This window comes from Natator depressus, chromosome 2 (assembly GCF_965152275.1).
Source record: "Natator depressus isolate rNatDep1 chromosome 2, rNatDep2.hap1, whole genome shotgun sequence".
Classification (NCBI taxonomy): domain Eukaryota; kingdom Metazoa; phylum Chordata; order Testudines; family Cheloniidae; genus Natator; species Natator depressus.
The window spans coordinates 102,278,156-102,300,969 of record NC_134235.1 but is presented as its reverse complement, the minus strand read 5'-3'; the positions used below and the strand labels follow the sequence as shown (position 1 = coordinate 102,300,969).

At 41.7% G+C, this 22,814-nt stretch overlaps 1 protein-coding gene across 3 annotated transcripts; it reads right to left on the bottom strand.

The window, feature by feature from the left end:
- Positions 1–1,085: 1,085 nt before the first annotated feature.
- On the bottom strand, positions 1,086–21,594 carry LOC141982551 (glyoxylate/hydroxypyruvate reductase B-like). Of its 3 annotated transcripts, XM_074944751.1 has the most exons (7): positions 21,479–21,594; positions 20,562–20,727; positions 15,904–16,288; positions 12,404–12,575; positions 10,060–10,238; positions 4,971–5,067; positions 1,086–4,032 (listed from the first exon to the last, which is right to left on the bottom strand). In XM_074944751.1, the coding sequence occupies exons 3-7, from the start codon at positions 16,283–16,285 to the stop codon at positions 3,879–3,881; spliced, it is 984 nt and encodes a 327-aa protein (XP_074800852.1). In that variant the 5' UTR covers positions 16,286–16,288; positions 20,562–20,727; positions 21,479–21,594; the 3' UTR covers positions 1,086–3,878. The 3 variants fall into 3 exon arrangements, with proteins under 3 accessions (XP_074800852.1, XP_074800854.1, XP_074800853.1); XM_074944753.1 differs by lacking the exon at positions 20,562–20,727 and having other exon boundaries at positions 21,479–21,586; XM_074944752.1 differs by lacking the exons at positions 20,562–20,727; positions 21,479–21,594 and adding an exon at positions 17,866–18,395.
- Positions 21,595–22,814: the final 1,220 nt, after the last annotated feature.

Here is a 22,814-nt window from a genome sequence, read left to right as displayed (position 1 = left end):
CATAAATGGGGGTTAAATTCTGTTCTCTCTTTCTTTAATAAGACAGCAATTGGGTTTGAATTTTAAATGATGGATCTGATTTTTCCAAAGTCAGCAGAGTGCATGCATATCAAAAGCTTGCAATGTTTTTCCCATTAAGCAAACAAAGTTAGTAACCTAAGGTACAAAGTAAATTAGAGACTGCAGTGCCCCTAGTCAATAAATAACACTCTCATTAGGTTAGATGAAATCATGTCCTCAAATACTCTCATGAAGAAGTGAGCTGTAGCTCACGAAAGCTTATGCTCAAATAAATTGGGGTCAGGATTTCACTCATGATATATTTATTTGCACTAATGTAATAAACAAATAAAACAGTAATACAATACACAAGCACTAACGCTTTGACGTAGTACATAGATGAATTATTTAGATTGTGTATACATACTAAGACAATATAGGTTCAGATCAGATTGAAAACAGGCCGAAGTAGTCTTTGATGCTATATGGTAAGGAATACACTATAGAGTTTTTACAAAAGTATAGTAGCATGTATAACCATTTTTTTTCAAAGAGAGCTTCTTTCTGTGTGATGTAAACCACGATCTGTACTGTAAGCAAAAAGTCTGATGAATGAAAACCATTGGTCTAGCATAGGATTTTGCTCTGATGACCAATAGTAAATATATACATTTTTAGCTAACAGTACTTGTGAGAAGATCCCTGGGGTACAAGCTGGAACTGGGGTACCACTGTGCTTCCTTAACTCTCTAGCCTGGGCTGTCTCTCACAATCCTTTGCTAGTTACAAGCAGCAAACCCCTCCAGGTGCTGTTATCACTCAGCACAACAACACGTGGAGCAACACACCCAGCTAAATTGCATGAATGCTCCCAGAGCCACTCATGAAATCACGCAGAGGAAGGCACCAATAAATCTGCCAAACCTCCAACCTTGCACCTCAGACTATACCCTTTTGCCCTGGTCAGAAGCCTGACCAGTATAAGTTTATAACCCAGTCCGCCTCTCCCTCAATGTTGAGAGGACACACACAGGCCTTTGTAACCTGAATTGAGATTTCCCAAACAATTCAACCAAAGCACACTGTTTTAGGTAAAACATAAAACAGATTTATTAACTACAGATAGATTTTAAGTAATTATAAGTGGTATGCATAAAAGGTCAGAGATAGTTACCAAAGAAAATAAAAGGTAAGAGCGCAGTCTAAATCTTAAAGCTTGTTACACTAGACAGTGTTTAGATCTAGTGTTTTCTCACCCCACTGGATGTTTCAGTTCTTAATACACAGGCTTCCCCTTTTAAGCCTGGGACCAGTCTCCTCAGCTGAAGTCTTTGTCTTCCCAGCATTTTTGTTGCTTCCAGCATAGGTGGGGGAGGAGAAAAGCCCTATCATGTCCGCTATTTTATATCCTCAGTCCATGTGCCTGAAAAACACAGGCCCAGGTGAGCCTTGGTGAATCACAGAGTTGAGCAGTCCCCATTGTGTGGTGTTTGCACAACTGTCATTGAATTGTAAATCCCTTGTTTACTATTCCCCTGCTAGTCAATGACTGGTGATGATCGTTCAACACCCGCACAAGTGTTGGTTACGTCCCTTGTCCTTGTCACTGCAGAATCAGGATTAGAGACTCTCAGACTTACAACACATCTCAGTAACAACCATACAGCAAAATCTCATAACTTCATACACCCTAATGATATACATATTTGGACAGAACAATGGATTTCAGCAGATCATGATTTCTCTTATGAACATGGCATTCATGTAAGAACATGGCATGCTTTATATGAAATATATCAATTATATGGGGTGAATATGGGGGTCTAGGGAGCTGCTTTGAGGTACAGAGTGCCAAAGTACTCAAAACAAGTCGTTGGGGTTTTTCTGTTTTTATAAAAGCTGGAATTCTATTGCCCAGATTTATCCCCGGGAGGCAGAGTGTCAGATCTTGTGGTGAAAGATCCCAAAGTATGCTACCCCCAGTTACGTAGGCCTTAACCCAACATTTATCAGGATGGTAAATTTATATGAGTACATCTGGTATTCCAAACACGGTGGAAATTTCATCTTGAAGACGACTCTCCTTCCCACTGCTGTTGCTGATAATTAGCCTGCCTGAGTAAGTCCTGGTTGAATGAATGGATTAAGTGGTGATATGTATCCTGGATGCATTTTTGAGGTTTGAAGGGACTTGTACTGTAAGATATTTTATTCATCATGGAACTTGTTTAAATGAAGACTTCCTGTGTGGCTCCCTTACACAGCAGGACATCAGAGGTTTCAGAGATCTTAATTTGTAACCAGATAGTTTACTATATTTTTGCAAGCGTCTCATAAAGCAGGTGTGGACTAGACATCTTGAGTACAACAAAAGTCAGCAAATCAGCTGCATATAGCGCAACTTCTTCCTCTATCTTGCCAATTTGTATACATTTAGTTTGTTTACTGCTTCTAAACATCTCTATGAGAGGTTCCATAACAAGAACAAACAGCACTGGGGAGCGGAGATCTCTCTAGCTGTTGTCTTTAAACGAGGCAGAAGGAGCTGATTTTTAGTAATAATCAGCACTGTGGTTTTTTGGGGCTCAGAATTGTAATCAACATTTTGTCAAGGTCAAACTGATTTAATACCTAAAAAGAAGGCTTGTCTACGCAAAGGGCTTTTATGTCTCCATAGATATTATATGGGTGAGGGTTTTGGTGACACTGGAATAATGAATTAGATAAAAAAACTCTTCTGAGATTACTGGACAATCTCAGAGCACAAAGCCTCTGTCTGTGTTAATTAATTATGGACAATATTGAATTATGAGAGATATCTCCCTAATCCTAGCATGAGGGTATTGGCCAATATTTTCATATCTTTATTAAGTATGGCTATTGGTACGTAGAAGACATGTAATGAAGGGTCTTTTCCTGTTTTATGAGTAAGTATTATTTAGGCCTCAGCTAGTGTGGATGGGAGTCATTTCTTCTTGCAAGCCTTCATAAAACATTTTCTTTAAGAACTGACATACAAAATTCGGTGCGAAACCCATCAAAGCCAGCTGTATTTCCCCTTTGAAAGACATTAATTGCCTCTCTCGTCTATGGAAATACTATTTCTTAAAGTCTCTGAGATTGGCATAATTTGGGAAATTTTATCTTGTATAATATCACCTTAAAATGGCTATTGAAGTTTACTGGAGTACATATTTTGATGGCTCTAAAATATAGAAAAGCTTGGATTTGAATAAACTTGTTTTTCTATATTAAAAAGCCACTGCAAAATGATAGACTAGGTGGGGTTTCAACAAGGTCAGGCATATTCACCAGACTTGGAAGTAAGCTAATTAACATATTGGAAAATATTATGGGAGTACCCTATTTAATCTCCCCTAAAGAATATTGTTAGAACTATAAACACACCAACGATCAGCAGCAGTAAATGTTTTCACAGATCCATTTAGCTTGTGTCCAGCTGTGACAAAGTACAAAGTGAACAATAAGATATGGAAACCATTTACAGTTGGATCTACATTTGGACAAGAGGATAGAACACTAGACTGGGACTGAGGAGATCTGCATTCCGTTCCTGGCTCTGCCGTTGGCTTGCTGGGTGACCTTGGGCAAGTCATTTCCCCTCTCTGTGCCTCAGTTTCCCAATCTGTAAAATGGGAGTAACGATACTGACCTCAATTGTAGAGTGTACTTTGTGATCTACTGATGAAAAATGCAATATAAGAGAGCTATTATTATTTATTTGCAAACCAAAATCAAGGCTAAGTTTGAGGTTCAATTCAAAGGTTTCACACATCTATAGTAACAAGTCTTCATTCCTGTAAGGAGAGTTGTAGAATAATGTTCTTTTATAGCTGTGATGTCCTTTAATATACCAGCTAGGGAAACACTTCATTGGGGATAGGGAGACCATTAAGAGCTGCCAATATATTTGCAACTGCTTCCTCCGTTATCATGCGACTGGCCTTGTCTGTTTTACTGCCAAGGTGAGGAGTTATGAGAATGTTCTTTAGTTTTAATAATGGATGATCTCTGCAAAAAAAGGAATAAAAAAAGCCAGGTGTGATTAAGATGGCTACTGGCATTATCCTAACTAATAAAGGCCCTGCTTCAGCAAAGCCCTTAAGCATGTTCTTAAATGTATGCACTTGTTCAATCTCATTAATGTAAGTGTCTGCTTAAGAGCTTTGTGAATCGAGTTCAGTTTGTTTTGGGTGCTGATGGAGTGTTTTAAGATTTTATATCATTCCTTCGTGGAAGCACAGAAACTGATTTTCTGCGATAGGCAGCAATCTGTGCCACATATTGGAGGGAAGGATTGAACCTATGTGATGCCACGGACTTTATCTCCATGACTCAGATAGTTGACATCCCTGCCCACTTGCTTAGTGCTCTAAAGTCAAATGGGACAATTCATTCCATGAGGCGTAGTTCCTAGCAACTTTATTTTTGTAGAAGTTAAAGAGCATCCATGACCGAGAGACCTGCAAAACGTCAGTAAAATAAACAACGTTGTACTGAGGAGACAAGACCTACAGGGAAGGGGAGAGTGAGGCTTCTGAGAGGTAGTCTGAGCAGTGGTGGCTCATACAGTGTCTACCCATCACCATCATTTCTGTTGCCCTGGGACTGGTATTTTCTCCCTTCAGGTAAAGAGTTTGGAACCACAGCTGCCGCTGCTGCATGCTGTGATTCTGTGGTAGGCATTGGCCAAAGGACTTAGCTTGGCAAATGTACTGCCCTCCTGCTATTTACTGCCTTGGATGTTTGAATTGACCAGACTATGCATTCCAGCGTGTTCCCAGTCATAGCGCATAACATGACAGCATGCTAAATTCAGACACAGAGGGCAGCCATCTGTGCCAATCTCCAACCTCCACCAAATCCCCACCTGCTGTGCCTTTTTTGGTCCTTATTTCTTGTTCTCTGTAATTTTAAATATTTTTGGATAAATACACACGGCTGTGTACCTGGGAAGTGGTTCGGGGTAAGTGACATCCAAAGCCGCAGCCTTGATAACACCAGTCTGAAGAGTTTCCACCAGTGCATCTTGGTCTACCACTGGACCTGGGTTGAAATAACAGTGTACTTTCTTAATGCCATGTTCAGATAACGTCAGGATAAAGAAAAACAAAGTATAAAGGGAAAACTTCATTATTTGCTAATTTAGAAAAGAGATTTTAATATTAAAAATTAAATACAAATGGATTTACAGCTCAAACACAAGAACTTGTGTTTAAATGGTTAACACAATTATTTAACATTTTATGTACTGTTTTTCCTCTTCAAAGTGCTTTGGAAACATTAACCAAACCTCGAAACAACCCAATGAAGTGGGTAAATGTTGTTAGTCATTTTACACAAAACAGTTAACATTTCCAAATTGTTAATTTGCTCTTACTTTGGGAGACACATGTAGAGAGAGAGCCAGAATTTGAGGCACTAATTTTAAACAAAGCAGTGAGATAAGTTTACCATGTAAATGCAGAAGATGAGTGGTGTTATGGTTAAGAGAGTCATGGACCAGAGTCAGGAAATTCTGAATTCTGGTTACTACAGCAACAGCAACTATCCCCATGGCACATACATATATAACAGTTTGTTTTACTGTATATAGCTAACAGAATATATACATCTATAGTATTACAATGCATACATTTAAATACTGTAATATATTTTAGAAACTTCATTGTAAAAAGCTGCTAACGTTTCTAGGAAAGAACACTGTTGTCACCACATCATCTACAATACCCAAGCACTTAAACGTAAGGAAATGAGTAGATAAGAACATAATAAATTGAATACTGCCCAGTTCATAACAATTGTATACATAAATCAACTCATATGATTCATTGAGGACTACACACATGACACATTTGCATATTTGAATCTAATGTGAATTACCAGGGTGTAAAAGAGCATCTGACAATCTTTTGGATTTTATTAAGGGAGAACATTTTCAGTCACTTCAAAGAAAAAAACAAAAACAGCCACATGAAGTTTTATCAAACATTTGAAAAAATTCTACCCTGGGGGAGGGCAGGAGGAGAGAGAGAGAAAGAGAGAGAGACATCCAGACAGCCGTTACTTAAGGTCATGATAGCTTCAATCCCAGCAGCAGTGTCATCCACCATTCCAGTTAGTTCTTACAGCTTCCCTAGCCAGCTACCACCCTCAAATGGACAGTACCATCCCAGTTCCCAACGTCTCTGCTCTTTCTCATTCCCCGACACATACAAACCAAAAGTTCTTCATTTGAACCCAGTCAGCCCCCTGGATAGTTGGGGTAAAGCCTCTAGATTCATAGATTCATAGATATTAAGGTCAGAAGGGACCATTATGATCATCTAGTCTGACCTCCTGCACAATGCAGGCCACAGACTCTCACCCACTCACTCCTGCGATAAACCTCTCACCTATGTCTGAGCTATTGAAGTCCTCAAATCATGGTCTAAAGACTTCAAGGTGCAGAGAATCCTCCAGCAAGTGACCCATGCCCCATGCTACGGAGGAAGATGAAAAACCCACAGGGACTCTTCCAATCTGCCCTGGAGGAAAATTCCTTCCCGACCCCAAATATGGCGATCAGCTGAACCCTGAGCATATGGGCAAGATTCACCAGCCAGATACCCAGGAAAGAATTCTCTGCAGTAACTCAGATCCCACCCCATCAGATCCTATCCCATCACAGGCCATTTGGCCTATTTACCATGAATAGTTAAAGATCAATTAATTGCCAAAATCATGTTATCCCATCAGACCCTCTCCTCCATAAACTTATCGAGTTTAATCTTGCCAGATAGGTCTTTTGCCCCCACTGCTTCCCTTGGAAGGCTATTCCAGAACTTTACTCCTCTGATGGTTAGAAACCTTCATCTAATTTCAAGTCTAAACTTCCCGATGGCCAGTTTATATCCATTTGTTCTTGTGTCCACATTGGTACTGAGCTTAAATAATTCCTCTCCCTCTCCGATATTTATCCCTCTGATATATTTATAGAGAGGAATCATATCTCCCCTCAACCTTCTTTTGCTTAGGCTAAATAAGCCAAGCTCTTGGAGTCTCCCTTCATAAGACAGGTTTTCCATTCCTCGGATCATCCTAGTAGCCCTTCTCTGTACCTGTTCCAGTTTGAATTCATCCTTCTTAAACATGGGAGACCAGAACTGCACACAGTATTCCAAGTGAGGTCTTACCAGTGCCTTGTATAACGGCACTAACACCTCCTTATCTCTACTGGAAATACCTCGCCTGATGCATCCCAAGACCGCATTAGCTTTTTTCACGGCCATATCACATTGGCAGCTCATAGTCATCCTGTGGTCAACCAATACTCCAAGGTCCTTCTCCTCCTCCGTTACTTCTAATTGATGCATCCCCAGCTTATAACTAAAATTCTTGTTATTAATCCCTAAATGCATGACCTTACACTTTTCACTATTAAATTTCATCCTATTACTATTACTCCAGTTTACAAGGTCATCCAGATCCTCCTGTATGATATCCCAGTCCTTCTCTAAATTGGCAATACCTCCCAGCTTTGTATCATCCGCAAACTTTATTAGCACACTCCCACTTTTTGTGCCGAGGTCAGTAATAAAAAGATTAAATAAGATTGGTCCCAAAACTGATCCCTGAGGAACTCCACTGGTAACTTCCCTCCAGCCTGACAGTTCACCTTTCAGTATGACCCGCTGTAGTCTCCCTTTTAACCAATTCCTTATCCACCTTTCAATTTTCATATTGATCCCCATCTTTTCCAATTTAACTAATAATTCCCCATGTGGCACTGTATCAAACGCCTTACTGAAATCTAGGTAATTTAGATCCACTGCGTTTCCTTTATCTAAAAAATCTGTTACTTTCTCAAAGCAGGAGATCAGGTTGGATTGGCACGATCTACCTTTTGTAAAACCATGTTGTATTTTGTCCCATTTACCATTGACCTCAATGTCCTTAACTACTTTCTCCTTCAAAAATTTTTCCAAGACCTTGCATACTACAGATGTCAAACTAACAGGCCTGTAGTTACCCGGATCACTTTTTTTTCCTTTCTTAAAAATAGGAACTATGTTAGCAATTCTCCAGTCATACGGTACAACCCCTGAGTTTACAGATTCATTAAAAATTCTTGCTAAAGGGCTTGCAATTTCATGTGCCAATTCCTTTAATATTCTTGGATGAAGATTATCTGGGCCCTCTGATTTAGTCCCATTAAGCTGTTTGAGTTTCGCTTTTACCTCAGATATGGTAATATCTACCTCCATATCCTCATTCCCATTTGTCAAACTACCATTTATCCCTAAGATCCTCATTAGCCTCATTAAAGACTGAGGCAAAGTATATGTTTAGATATTGGGCCATGCCTAGATTATCCTTAACCTCCACTCCATCCTCAGTGTTTAGCGGTCCCACTTCTTCTTTCTTTGTTTTCTTCTTCTTTATATGGCTACAGAACCTTTTACTATTGGTTTTAATTCCCTTTGCAAGGTCCAACTCTACTTGACTTTTAGCCTTTCTCACTTTATCCCTATATGTTCTGACCTCAATAAGGTAGCTTTCCTTGCTGATCCCTCCCATCTTCCACTCCCTGTACGCTTTCTGCTTTTTCTTAATCACCTCTCTGAGATGCTTGCTCATCCAGCTTGATCTACAACTCCTGCCTATGAATTTTTTCCCCTTTCTTGGGATGCAGGCTTCCGATAGCTTCCGCAGCTTTGACTTAAAGTAATCCCAGGCCTCCTTTGCCTTTCGATCCATAAGTTCTTCAGTCCAATCCACTTCCCTAACTAATTTCCTTAATTTTTGAAAGTCAGCCCTTTTGAAATCAAAAACCCTAGTCACAGATTTATTTTTGTTAATCTTTCCGTTCAGTTTGAACTGAATTAGCTCATGATCACTTGAACCAAGGTTGTCCCCTACAACCATTTCTTCTATGAGGTCCTCACTACTCACCAAAACCAAATCTAAAATGGCATCCCCTCTAGTCGGTTCAGCAACTACTTGATGAAGGAATCCATCAGCTATCGCATCTAGGAAAATCTGAGCCCTATTATTATTACTAGCACTTGTCCTCCAGTCTATATCTGGGAAGTTAAAATCTCCCATGATCACGCAGTTTCCATTAGTATTTACTTCATTAAAAACATTAAAGATGGCTCTATCCATATCCAAATTAGATCCCGGCGGCCTATAGCACACCCCAAGCACTATCCCAGTGGAGACTCTAGTGGTTTTCTTCCCCAATGTGATTTATGCTCAGACGGACTCTGTCTTATCCATTCCATCGCTTCTTATTTCTTTACATTCTATCTCATCATTGATATACAATGCTACTCCACCACCTTTACCTTTATTTCTGTCTTTCCTAAACAGCACATACCCTTCAATAGCTGTAGCCCTGTCATGACTACTATTCCACCATGTTTCTGTTATCCCTATAATATCCAGAGTGTAAGCCCAAGGTTTGAACTCAGGCTCAAGCTTAACCGACCTTCTCTCTACACACAAATCAAGTTAACCCATGGCTCAGATCCAGGGTCCCAGGACCCCATTGGGGTGGAGGGTCCGAGCCTGAGTGAAGCTGTGACCCACTGGACTTGTGCTCTGGGAGTCTGCCAAAAGTATCCCACAATCTCAGGCTGACTTTCTTGATCCTCTGGACAGTCAAGTTTGGTGGACAGATAAGTTTTCCTACACTGCACCACGAACAAAGGGCTAGAGCAGCCAGATTCTGGGAGGGTGCTAGGAAGTCTGGGATATGGGTGGTTGGATTTGGAACCATATAATTCAGTGTAGACGCTGGAACCCCAGGTTGAGCCCCAGAGTTGAACAATTCTTAATCTGGGGTTACAAATCATTGTAAATTCTCAAGCCCTAAATTAACAAACCCAGGTTCTGCTAACTCGAGTTCTGTTAGGCCTGGGCTTACATTGCTATGTAGACGTACCCTCTAGAACCTGGGGGTCCTTGGTACACTAGTTATACTGCCCAGTGCAATTTGGTACTACTCTCTGGAAGACAGGGGTTGTGCAGTCAGACCATTACACTGTACCCTACCTCTGCTGATGTTAATGAGAGTAGCAGTGGGTTTCATCAGTTCTAACTCCTTTTTCCCAATCAGTTTACATGTCTGCGGTGTCAGGCTCACAACCAGCATCACGAAATCTGACTGCTGGAGCAAGTCTTCTATCTTTGTACAATAAGTAGCACCAACAGCCCGTTCCTCTTCCTCAGTTCTGACGAGAAATAAGAATCATGTTGCATTAGAGGCAGTCTTGGTCATGGAAATGTTACATTCCTACCTTATGTTACTCCCAATGGTACTTTAGCTCCCAAACTACAACTAGGAAAGTATCTCCCCAGGATCACTGGTAACCAAATGGACCAGTGATGCACTTTCAGCAGAGTGCACAGTCGCAAAGGGGGAATGGATTTGACAGCCACTTGTAGACTTAATTTCCTCAGGAAGGTGAAACTTGTGGCAAAGCAGAGGTAAAGGAAGTCTGTCTCCTAGGTGTGTTTTCAGTGGCATGTGTGCATTATGAGTGGTCCTGATTTCTTGACCATCCTTCAATAAAGCTCTTTTTATGAAGGATGGAATTGGCAAACGAGTTCCTTGGGCAAGTGGTGCTCCATGATTCAGATATAGAGATATTTTTAGTTTAAACTTTTGACAATGCAGAACTATTATATGACCATCAATCCTACTCTTTATAAACTTTCCCAGTTGTAGTTTGGGAACTAAAGGATAGCTTTTCATAAGTACCTGTGAAAGTCAGGAACACGAGTCCCATTGACTTTCTAAATCCACTAGGTGCTTTTGAAAAACTTCTCCGTACACTGGTTAGTGAAAATGAAGAAGGAAGAACTAAAGAGTCAGATAAAAATGTATGCTATAAAAAGACATTCTTGGGCAGGGACAAAACCCTGTAACTGCGGTGTCACAGTTAATCATGTGTTTTTTCTAACACATAAATTAAATTTCTCCTGCTGCCTAAATCAACAACCAGGGAGTAAATGAGACAGGCGCTGAACAAAACTGCACTAAAGTTTTCAGGATGTTTATTTGGGTCTCACCCAATACAAACATATACTACTTGAATACACATATTTCACCCTTTGATAAAATTAAAATAATTTTAAAGGTACTTCAGAATAACAATATTTTTCACTTCTATTGCATCTTCCATCTAAGGATCCCAAATTGCTTTACAAACAAGAATTAAGCTTCACAACAACCTGGGTAGGTAAATAAAATCCAAATTGGTAGCACAAAGTTAACAGTGATCTGCAGAGGAAATTAAAAAATGGGTCTGTGCCTTTTTTTGGCTCTTTATGATATATAACAGGAGGCCTACAAGGTGGTTTTTTTTCCAGTCATTTTTTCTGCTTGGTTTTTTTACTTCAGAAATATTAGGAATATCACACATGGTCTTCTCTGGTATTGTTGGAAGACTCTGGCCTCATCTACATTGGGATTTGCCTCAGTTACAAGTAATCTGTGGCCTAGCATACCTGTACTGCTGCAAACCCCTACGATAGGCAGGCAAAACCACCATAAGGCACAATTTGCACCAGTGCAGCTTACCCCAGTTTCAAACAGGGGTAAAGCTGCAGTGGTGAAAATCATGGCTTATAACAGCACTGCTGCTATACCACAAATACACTACGTGTTTGCACAGGAACAGCTATGCCAGCTGCTAGCCACTGATGGCTGAAATCCCATTGTAGACAAGACCTTAGGGTCTCAAATGTGTGTTGTGCATTCTCATCCTGTAGCTAACGGGGCAGAAGTGCTGAATTTTAATAACAAAGATCTCCTTCCTCCCATGTGAAATCCTGACCTCGCTGAAATCAATAGCAACATTCTCACTGATGTCAATGGGACGAGGATTTCACCAAAAGAGTTTTAAACAGACTGACTAAAAATGTAATCCCCTCTCAGTTATTCAGCTTTCCTTTTCTTGTAATGCCATAATCCTCCTATTTGTCTGTCATCCACAAAATTTCAGGGAAATAAGACCAGAATTCCCAATTTAAAAAAAATCAGCATAAAAAAATTGGGAAAAAGCTTTCAGGCCTCCATTTTAATTCTGCTGGCCACCTCTGCAGCAAGCTACCATTTTGGATTTAAAAAAATGTCCAAGTCCACATTTAGGTGTTTAAACATGGTTTTAGAAACCTGACTTAAAGCAATCAATCATTTTTGAAAATCTTGGCCTCTCCCCCTTACATCGCAATTCTTTGCTATAACCACAGGATCATCCATTCTGTCTAAATGGAAATACCACAATTACACACTTCCTAGAAAAGGGTGGGGATGTTTTAAAAAAATTAACTATATAATTATAAAGAAGTGAAAAATATATTCTGCTTTAATGGGGATCAAGTTTATTTTTACCTCTGGTTCCTGTTGTGATACAGAATTTTCATTTCAAAAACTTTGGCCCTCAATGCAATCTTATACCCAATTCTGCCCATTCCAATGATACCAAGAGTAGCCCCGGTGACTTCATCTCCCAGCCAGTCAGCAGCAAAACACTCAGTGTCTGGGGAAACTGCCATCTGACAGCCTAAAATGAAAAATACTGAATGAGAAATTGATTTGTTTCAAGATAGTGCAACAAAATGCTAGAATGTGGCCTTTAGGCATTACTACAACATAAATGTTAAATAATAATTATTAAGAATAGAAAGACACTGTTTTAATGGGCTTTGCTCTTTTTTCCCTCTTCCCAGTATCCTATTTGAATCTTGAAAATATCGGCTTTCCCTGTTATGTTGGGAACCTACACCCCGTCCTATTGATTCTCCAGTTAATACAGAAAGACTCTTGCCCCTTAGGAAGTCTCTCCCAGACTTTGACCTGCATATACCCTTGCAAAAAAAGTACTACACAGACACAGTGGTGCAAGTAGGAATAATTTCTTGCTGGTATTGCATTCATGGGAGGGACACAAGGGGGGGCATGTGACCTCCCCACATGACCCTCCATGCCACGCTCTTCCCGTCCCCTTGGGCACCCCCGTTTGTATGTAGAAACATCAACATGCTTAACTACTCATGTTCCCCCCAAATATGTAGTATTCAGTCTGTTTATATGGAATCTGGAAGTTGGGTGAGGAGCCAGTTCAGCATAGGTATGACTTATTAAAAGACAAATTTTAAATAGAACTGTATCCTAAACTGCTTTATGGTATGGTACCCAAACATTGCATTTCAATGGAGGATTCAATTTCCTTTATAGGGACAGACTCCTGAAACTCTTACCAGTCCACGACAGTGGTCCACAGTCATGCAGATAGTCCCATTGTCTTCAATGGGACTGATCAAATGATTAAGGGTTTAAAGGATTCGGTTCCAAGTTTGTAAATTGTTCTGGATGAAACTGACAATGCCTGAGCTGTCAGATCAGAAGGAGCTTCATTCGAATAAAGGTGGGCAGATGTGTGATAAGACTTAGCTCTGTTGCTAAAATGAGGAACATATTTTCAGCAAACTTCTTGGCAGATTCCTGAGGGAGCTGGCGTAAGGCCGTCAGTATAATAATATTCACTTATAGTTCTCTCACCCACAAAGCTGGAAAATGAGGCATTTGTTTTCTTTGTTTTGCTGCTCCAGTTCCAGTTAACAAAATGCATGTTAGACTAGTTTGGCTTCAAAGAAGAATTCTGTGTACACTGGGGACAACACCTGATTCCTGTCAGGCTGCAGAACTGGGCTGACATCAGAATCCAAACATCCTCTGGTCAGTGCAAGCAGAGGCATTCCTCTGATGATTTGGACTTGATGTGATGCAGTATGGATGTCATGGATAATTCAGACCAATGGGGAGAAACAGAATCAAAAACACTGTTTAAACACCTTCCATCCCCCCCCCCCCCCCGGCACCCTTCCCCTCTTGAGGACTCCTGACCAAGGTAACAGCACAATACATATGCTAACAAATTTAAACAAAGCCTTTCTTTAAAGTTTGTTAGCATATGGATTGTGCTGTTCAAGCCATTTAAAGAATGAATGCACTCCCTAGCTGCGTTCTGCTCCTTTAAGGAGCAGAGCGCAATCCCACCCCACCCCCCAGAGGGAGGGGCTAGCCCCAAGTCTTTCCGGTACCCCGTATCAGCTAAAACTCTCTTGCCGGTACTGTGTACTTGGAGGGTACCACCTTGCTTGCCCTCCTGACACTATTCTACAGCCCTGGTCAGAATACTATAGTTCACAATAGTAATAATGCAGGGTTTAGTGTTATTAATGGAGAATAATATTGGATGTTTATGTTGTTATTTAAAACAATGACAGCTTATCATGTTCACCTCTCCTGCTCTCCCTGGAAAGGAGACTTATTTTCTTTGAGAACATTTGTCAGTAATTTACCTAAAGAATCCTAGATTTCAATTAACCGCTAATGCTGGTTATAGAGTAAACAAAAGTTATCTTTATTTGCAGAACACAGAAAATAATGACTGTCACACATGCTGCTTGCTAGCCTGCCAACAGGGCCATAGGGTCTTGTTACTAAAATCCACCTTCTCAGACATTCCCAACTCTCCCAAATCATAAGCTGTGCATTGTGAAGCCTGTAGTGGAACTAGTCATGCCTAAAAATAAAATCTCAACTGTGCTAGACTCACAGCTGCCATGTTTTGTGCAGCTCCATGTGATACAAGGGAGAACAAGTCACTGATCTCCCCCTTCATGGTCTCTCTGCTCCCCATGCAGTGGAAGCAGGTCTCAGGGGCAGCAGCCTGTCTCACTGGAGCCCCTAAGAAACTGGTTGGAGAGTTGGGAAGCAGAGCTGGCTAAAGGGAACCAGGTTAATGGGGGAGAGGGAGTTCAACCAGGAGAAATCCTGGGGTAGCTTGAAGGTTGCTGGGGAATGAAGGGGGAATTGGTGAGGTAAACTAGAACAGAAGCTCAGAGAGGAGGAGAGCTTGCAGCAGCTTCCCAAATTGTGCCCCTGATTCCATTAGCCTCTCCAGTTCTGCCCCTGTCCGGTCCAGACTCTTTTCTATGTGAATGTTAGACCAGCACTGCCTAGCCATGGTGTGGGCACAGGGCCATTAGTTATTCTGAGCTCCTTCTGCAGGTACTGAACAAAAATGTGGTAGGTTCATGTGATAACCATGGTAATTTTTTTGTTTGTTTGTGTGATGAAGTGGTGGATTTTTAAACCAAACATGATATTTATGGCTCTGGAGGAAGGTTTGCCATTATATGACAATAGTTTAAAGGGAGGTCAAAGGTCAAGGTTTAAAACTAATGGCCCAGATTTTCATAATTGATTAGTGATTTTGCCTGCCTAACTTGAGACACTTTAAAGGGGCCTGATTTTCAGAGAGTGGTAAACATGTGCCCTCTGTGTATCAGGCCCTTTAAAATTTCTCATGTAGGGTACCCAAAATCACTAGTTACTTTTTGTCAATAACACTATATTGCCATCACATCCTAAAATAAATCCCTTACCGCCAAACATTGGACAACTTAAAATATTGTCAAGTGTAGAAAATACATTGTGGGGAAAGGGCATGAAATCTATGTCCGCACTTGTTCTGGACATAGAAATCCAGGTTCTAGTGTGAACAGCAAGCCCTGGCCTTACACTACAAATTGACACTGGGATCACTTAAACAGAACCCATTGACATTTTCCTCAAAGATTTTTCAACATAGTTTCAACTAGATAATGTGTTATAAACATATAGACAATATCCCAAACTAGCCCTTACTATTAAAGACAATGAGATTTTAGTATTTTAAATGCTATTGTTCATCATCCAAATACATTTTCTGTGGTTTAAACATTCACAGTTTATTACAATGGGAATAGTTCTAGGAAAATTCAAGTTAGCGGGAGATACAGCTCATATGATTTCTGGAAATACGCATAAGATATAAATGTTACCTTCCACCAGTCTTCTAGCAGATGCCAACAGCAAAGCCATTCCAGTGTCTGCTGTGGAACTGGAAACAGCATGTGGAGCATTAGCCATTTTCACTCCAAAGCTAGAGATTAGTTTCAGATCCAAGTGGTCCATTCCTGCACCGGAATTTGCAATCACCTTCAAGTCAGGCAGGCTCTCGAGGAGTTCCCCGTCAATGATTGGTTTGTGCCACCACAAATAAATAGCTTGGACCTTTTTGCTCCAATGTTTTTTGTTTTTGAGAAATTCCTTCATGGTGATAAGGTGAAAGTGTTTCTTCAAGAATTCCACATGAGCTTCCAGCACACCACATACACCACCCACCTCATTAACCAAAAGCACAGGCAGCTCTCGCTGTTCCATGATCTGCAAGAGGAAAGAAAACAAATATTGCTAAATAATGTCAAAACATTTTAAAGAACCATTCAGTAGGATCTGCATCATTGCTTTGCTTTCTTGAATCGTGACAGCTACAGGAAGAGAACTTGTATACCTTTAAGCAGTCACGATGAGCTCTACCCTGACAATCTGGAGGTGAATTGCAACAAGTTGTGGAAAAGAACTTCAAGGGCTGATCTTGTTTGCAGAGGCACACCCACCCCGCCTAGCATGAGCCCACAGCAGCCCAAATGGTCACTTTGGCTGCTGTGGGATCCCCAGTTTCTCTATTATTGGGGCAGTGTAAGGGAACTCAGCCGGGGCTCATCCCGCGTCGGGGTGGTGGGGCACCACACAGCCTCACTACACTCTCTGCTGGGTTGGGGAATACCCAGTCTATGGCCCACACCTTCAGGCTGGGCCCCGCAAGCAGTTCAATATAAGCCCAGGTCCTGGATCAGAGCGGGGCCGCAAACAAACAGTCAGAAGCTCAGGCCCTCAGGCAGGGGCTGAGCAAAATATTTCCACAGCAAACCCCAGGCTTTTAGCTTTAGCAACCAGGGGGAGGGGGAGACTGCCACCCGGGAGGTGGGTGGCAGGGGGCACGCAGGCCCACCCACTCCACTGCATCCCAGCCCGGGGCCCTAGCAGCGGCCTAAGACCCGCTGCTGTGTCAGTGGGAATCCTGGCCGCAACACACTGACATTGGCTCTGGCAGTGCTGCAGCCAGACTAGGGTCAGCTGCCCCCAGGCTACTTCCGGACTCCCCCTTGTAGGGTACCTGGGTCAGGGTGGTGTCCTCAGAGGGTTCTAGCGACATGGGTTCCCCTGGGTCGCCGGCGAGGGGTAAGCTTGGCAGCTCCTCTGGGTAGCTGGAGTGGGGTAGGCTTGGCAGGTTGTTAGCCGATGGCCAGGGATGTTTGGTGAGGTGCCAGCTATGCCCGTTTTATACCATCCGTGACTTTAACCGCTAGGACGCACTGTCCCTTTGCGGCGGGCAGCCCAGGCTAGGCTGATGGATGCCCCAAGGTCCTAACCACCCGTGACTTTAACTGCTAGAGCTCAGAGCTCCTTCGCAGCGGGCAGTCAACACTGACTGACAGGTGCCCCAATGGCAGCACTAAGAGCCTCTCCACACCCGTGACTTTAACTGCTAGAGCTCAGAGCTCCTTCGCAGCGGGCAGTCAGGATTGACTGACAGGTGCCCCAAGAGTTTGCCCCGTGGAGGCGGCACAACTCAACGCTAGGCTCTTAGTACTCTCACCTAATGGCCAGGCTTTATAGCCAAAACGGCTGAGGTTCTTTAATTGTGCTGGCTGCTTTACAGTAAACCAGAGAAACAAGTCAGGCTTATGCACAAACGGTTACCAAAATTTATTAAACTAGATTCTAATCATGTGGTTACAAAATTGCTAGTGCCTACTTATTTAAATGTAGAGATGTTACACACACAAACAAGTTACAAAACTGAAGCTACAATCCCAAAGAAAGAAAACAAAGTATAGAGCTCTATTTCAAAATATGTGTACACTAAAGATAGGAGATCAGGTGTGGGTGCTTCTTACCCTCCTTGCATCTCTCGATTCCAGCGGTGCCAAGCCAGGATCGGTCACTCAATTCCGCGGAAAGACGAATAAGGGACAAGGCTTAGGGACCCTCTTAGCTGCAGAAGCCTTGGGAGGCTGTCACTTATCTGACCAGCAGATAGATAGTGAAAAGCACTCAAAAATCATGGTGCTGTAGGTCCCCTACTTATACCTCTGTACTCCTTTATTCTCTTTCTCCTTTCTTATGCCAAATTGGGGCTGGTCTGTCTGGGCGACGCCAGCTCTCGCAAGAGTAGTTTACACTTGCAAGGGAGAGAAACAATAAGTGTTGACTACTGGACATTCCTTTTATTAGGGTAAATATTTTCCCACCTAGGATGTTGGTGTGTGTGCATCATGCTATTTAGTAGGGGCTAAGAGCCATGTCTGTCACAGTGCCTCTGCCTGCTGTGAGCCTAATCGTTGTATATGTTCCCAGAGGCACATTGTAGCAGCACACCTGTGCTTCTCACAGCTTCAAAGGCTGTGCTGGAATTCATGTTAAGTGCCCTGTTCCCTGTGTTCCCAGCAATGCTGGTCTGAGAGGGGGGGGGGGGGGGGCTGGCTGTCTGGCTACACAGGTCCCCCGTGCATTGGTCAGCGTCAGGCATTGGCCGGTCTAATTGAGATATGTTGCACATGCCCATTCCATTCTTGGTTGTGCTCATGCACTGTGCACAACCACCAGAAACTTTTTGGTTAGTGGGATCCAGAGATGACTCATGCCTGCTGATGGGGGGGTGGGGAGCAGAGTGAGGGCAGCCAGCTTCAGCAGTGTTACTGAGCATGCTCAGTCCATGTTAAGTGTTACTGAGCATGCTCAGTCCTCCGTAAATCTGAGGGGGCACATGACCCCGCATGCCCCCCCCAACACATTGCCTATGGTGGTATCGCTCAGGGCAGCTTAAGATCCCTCTGCTGTGGCACACTGGCGGCACTGTTATAAAGGGCCCAGCTGACCCCGAACCCCGCTCAGTTCCCCTTTAACAACCCGCAAACTCCTTTCACAAAAATATCAAATCTCACGAACCCACTCCTAAAAATGAATATTTCCAGGGATTTTCTCCTTGACCTGAGCATAAATTATAGAAGCAATGATCTAGAAAATAATTTTTATGACATGCTTATTACACACTATTTATGATTACATTATTATTTATCATTACATTATTAATTTTATTACATTATGAAAATGGCAACACTCTTCCAAGCTTTCACTTTTGTAGCTCATATCACTTCGATTAAGCCTCCTACATGTTTTATCAAGGAGTACCAGACGTGAAAGAGCATGAAGGTATTTAAGAAGCCAACTCAAATAAAGAGTTCCTCCCACAAGTATTCTGGTCTTGAACAGGCCAGGCAAACAATGCTCGACTACAACAAAGCTTAAACTTATTCTGCCAGGAAGTCATGGTCACGGGTCTTAGGCTGCCGGGCCCCGCACCTCACGGGGCCCCTGCGCCCAGGGGCCCTAGGGACGGCTCTGTCTGCCATTACAGAATTTTTTTCTGAGAACCCCCTGATACATTTCACAAACCCCCAAGGGTTCACAAACCCCAGTTTGGGAACCACTGAGTTAGATCCATCATCCAGAATAAAGTCTCTTCAATGACTATCTTTAGTATGAAAGAGAAAACTGTTGAATTACACTTTTTGATCTTAGTGTATGAGCCTTCCTTCATTACAACACATTGCTTATCAAAATCACACTCATATCTGTATTTATTTTAGAAATACTTTCTCTATGTTCATAAGCAGAAGTAAGAAAAGCTATTTGTGTAGAGTCTGACTCTTAGCACAGTGCATAAACGCTGGCTATGTCTACACTGCAACTGGGACAGCACCTGTAAGCAAGCATATCTGAGCTAGCTCTAATTGAGCTAGCTCGCTAAAAATAGCAGAGTAGCCACAGCAGCACAAGCTAGCTGCCTGAGTATGTACCTATGGTCCCAGGAGTACATACCTATGGTCCCATTCAGCTGCCTATGCTGCTGCAGCTACACTACTGTTTATAGTATGCCTACATACATGCGTTGCAATCGCACCTCCTGATTGCAGTGTAGGCATATACCCACAATGGTCCAGTTCACTGTTCCCCTGCACTTTGGGGAGTCATTGACACAAGAGCAAAGTGGGTGCAAAATGCTTCCCCTTTCTGATTTGGCAGTGCTTTACAACCACTTTGTATTGGTGTATAAAGAGCTACACAAGCAGTGGAGAAATACTGAATGGAACAAGTCAAAGTACATAAAGTTAAGCAGGTGCATAAATTATTTGCTGGATCGAAGTCACAAATCATGGGGTTACATGAGAATATTTTGAGGTAAAGTAGTGGTAGAATGGAGAGAGATTTACTGAGATACTGAACAACTTCTTTGCTTTCTGTTTGTGACAGACAGCAAGATGAGACACTGACATATATGACAAATATATGATAAATACCAATAAAGAAAAGGTTTTTAAAACATCAAAAAAATACTCTGAGCAATAGTATACAATATCAGCCATCATCTGAGGTATTATATGTCTAAACTGTTGCCTGACTATAACCCTGGAGCAAGGACTGTCTCTCTCTGTTTTGTTAGCCCATTGAGCACTTAAATAATATTAAAGTCAATAAATTAAAAATATTTAGGGGTCGTTTGTGCAGGGTAGAAGGCTCCCCCGATACTAACCTTGGTTTATTCCAGCTTATTCCAGCTCTGCCAGTGCTGTTTGGGCCAGTCCTGTAGCTCCACCTGGAATCCATACTCCTCTTTGTCCCGTGATGCACATGACAAACAGCTGGATGAATAAGTCTACCAGCCAACCTTGGGCAGCCAGTGGCCAACTGAATAGCTTCTACGGAAGAGAATGCTTTAACGCTAAACATAATCTTTCAGTTGTCCACCCCAGCATGTTAAAGGTAAACGTGTCAAGGATATGGCTATTTTAATTTTGAACTAGTATCATCTGCTGTGTCGCCAACCCTCAGAATTTTATCACAAGCCTTGCAATGTTTGGTATTTTTCTTAGAGCCCCAGCTACTCAAATCAATTGATTATGTGAAAAATGAAAGTGTTTCTAGCCCTCACAGCTACAAAGAAAAGCTTCAAAACATGACCCATAAAAGCTGAAGCACAATGCAAATCAAAATAATCAAAACATTATTTTTTAAAATTTCATTTTTTTAAAGATAAGCTTATGATTTTTTTGGTGGGGGCCTGACTCACAATTTTTGAATGAATAGGGTTAGCAATACTGCATCTGGAGTTTTAACAGGCTCACAGTATAACAGAAGTTTTTGTATTCAGTGAAGTAAACCTGCAGAATTCCTAATGACTCTGCTTTCTGCTGACTTAAGTAAATAGAACAAATCTCTTTCACTGACATTCTTTAAATGAAAACTGATTATATTAATAATAAATAACCTGGTAGTTTCTATTGCTTTTTTCCTGACGCTGATCCTGGTGTAACTCTGTTTTACCACTTCTGGCACTGGCAATAGCTTAAACACAAAATCTCCTTATACAACTACTTCCAGATCTCTGCAGCACACACAGGTACGCACAATCATATGAAGTAATCCTTAATCCAAGGTCCCATAGCTTACCTTACTCTGCCTGAATCCAACCCCACATAGCTAATACGTTAGAGTATATATTCTTCCTGTGCAAATTTTAGTTGGCAGCGGCTGAGTACACTCACAAGACTGTGAGCACTGCCAGCCATCTCCACCCTCTATCAGAGAGTCTCTGGACACTTCAGCAGGAACTGCCACATAGAGTGACATTATCTGCCAGTCTCTACTTCATCCTTTTGGCTTTCTGTGCAGCCTTCCTAAACAATGTCATCTTCCCTCCTCCCTGCTTCTGAAACTGAATTCTATGGGGCGCGGAATAGCAGATATTGTTAGAATGTTTTTAGTTCTCTGTGCGCAGCTACACACATTCTTGTGGCAATGGAATCTGATCCAGAATCCGTGCACTATTGTAGAACTGTGCTGCAAAATCTAAGTTTTTTTAAAATATGCTTCTAGCCCTAATGGTTGCAAAGATAACCTTCTGAGTATGAACCTTATGTAAACTAATGTAGTGATATCTGTGTGAGTGTGCAGAGAGACAAAATGAAATAATAACTCCAAGACAGATGTGGACTGTCCTAGTTATATCAATGATTGTGTTAACTCTGAAACCTAGTGATGCCAATTAATATGTCAACACTGCTAATAATTTAATTGCTGATTATTTCAATAAAAATATCTACCCAGGGTGTTTATCTATCCTTTGTGCAATCACAGATATTGGGTTATCAGGCAATGAGGTAGCTTGTTAGAGCTAACATAAAAAACTAGGAGTTTAAAGACCGTTCACTCCTAAAGTTCAAGTCACCTTAATGTCTGCTGCTAAAATTGAAACTAAATATTTTGGAATAGCATGAAATAAATTGAATTTACTATTAAAATATATAATACACATAATAGTAGACTGGTTGTATTATTCATTGCCATTCATTAACATTTTCACATTTCATTCAGTAAAATCCTCACTGTTTTAATTTACTTAGAGCTCATGGAGAATTTCAGTTTGTTGCAGAATTCAGGACTAGAATGATGCAGAAACCAGTGGGTTTTGTGGCAGAATTTATGTTGCTTGCTGACAAGTACATTAAGCCTTGATGACGTCCAAGAAAGTGGAGCAACTCTGTCAGGAGCTGGACATAAGGGGGTTCTGTGGAAGGATTTGTTGTGGGTCTGTGGGCTTCCTGATTAGTATTGCTCTGAGCACTGGGAGACAAGGCAGGAGACTGATATTCACCTCCAATCCAGCTGGTTGAGATCTGTACATGCCCCATAGTTTTCACATAGGGTTTTATAATGTTTAGGTGACTAGGGCATCAGCTAATAATAACTTTATCCTGGGGCTCATGGTTTTCAATGCAAGGTCAAT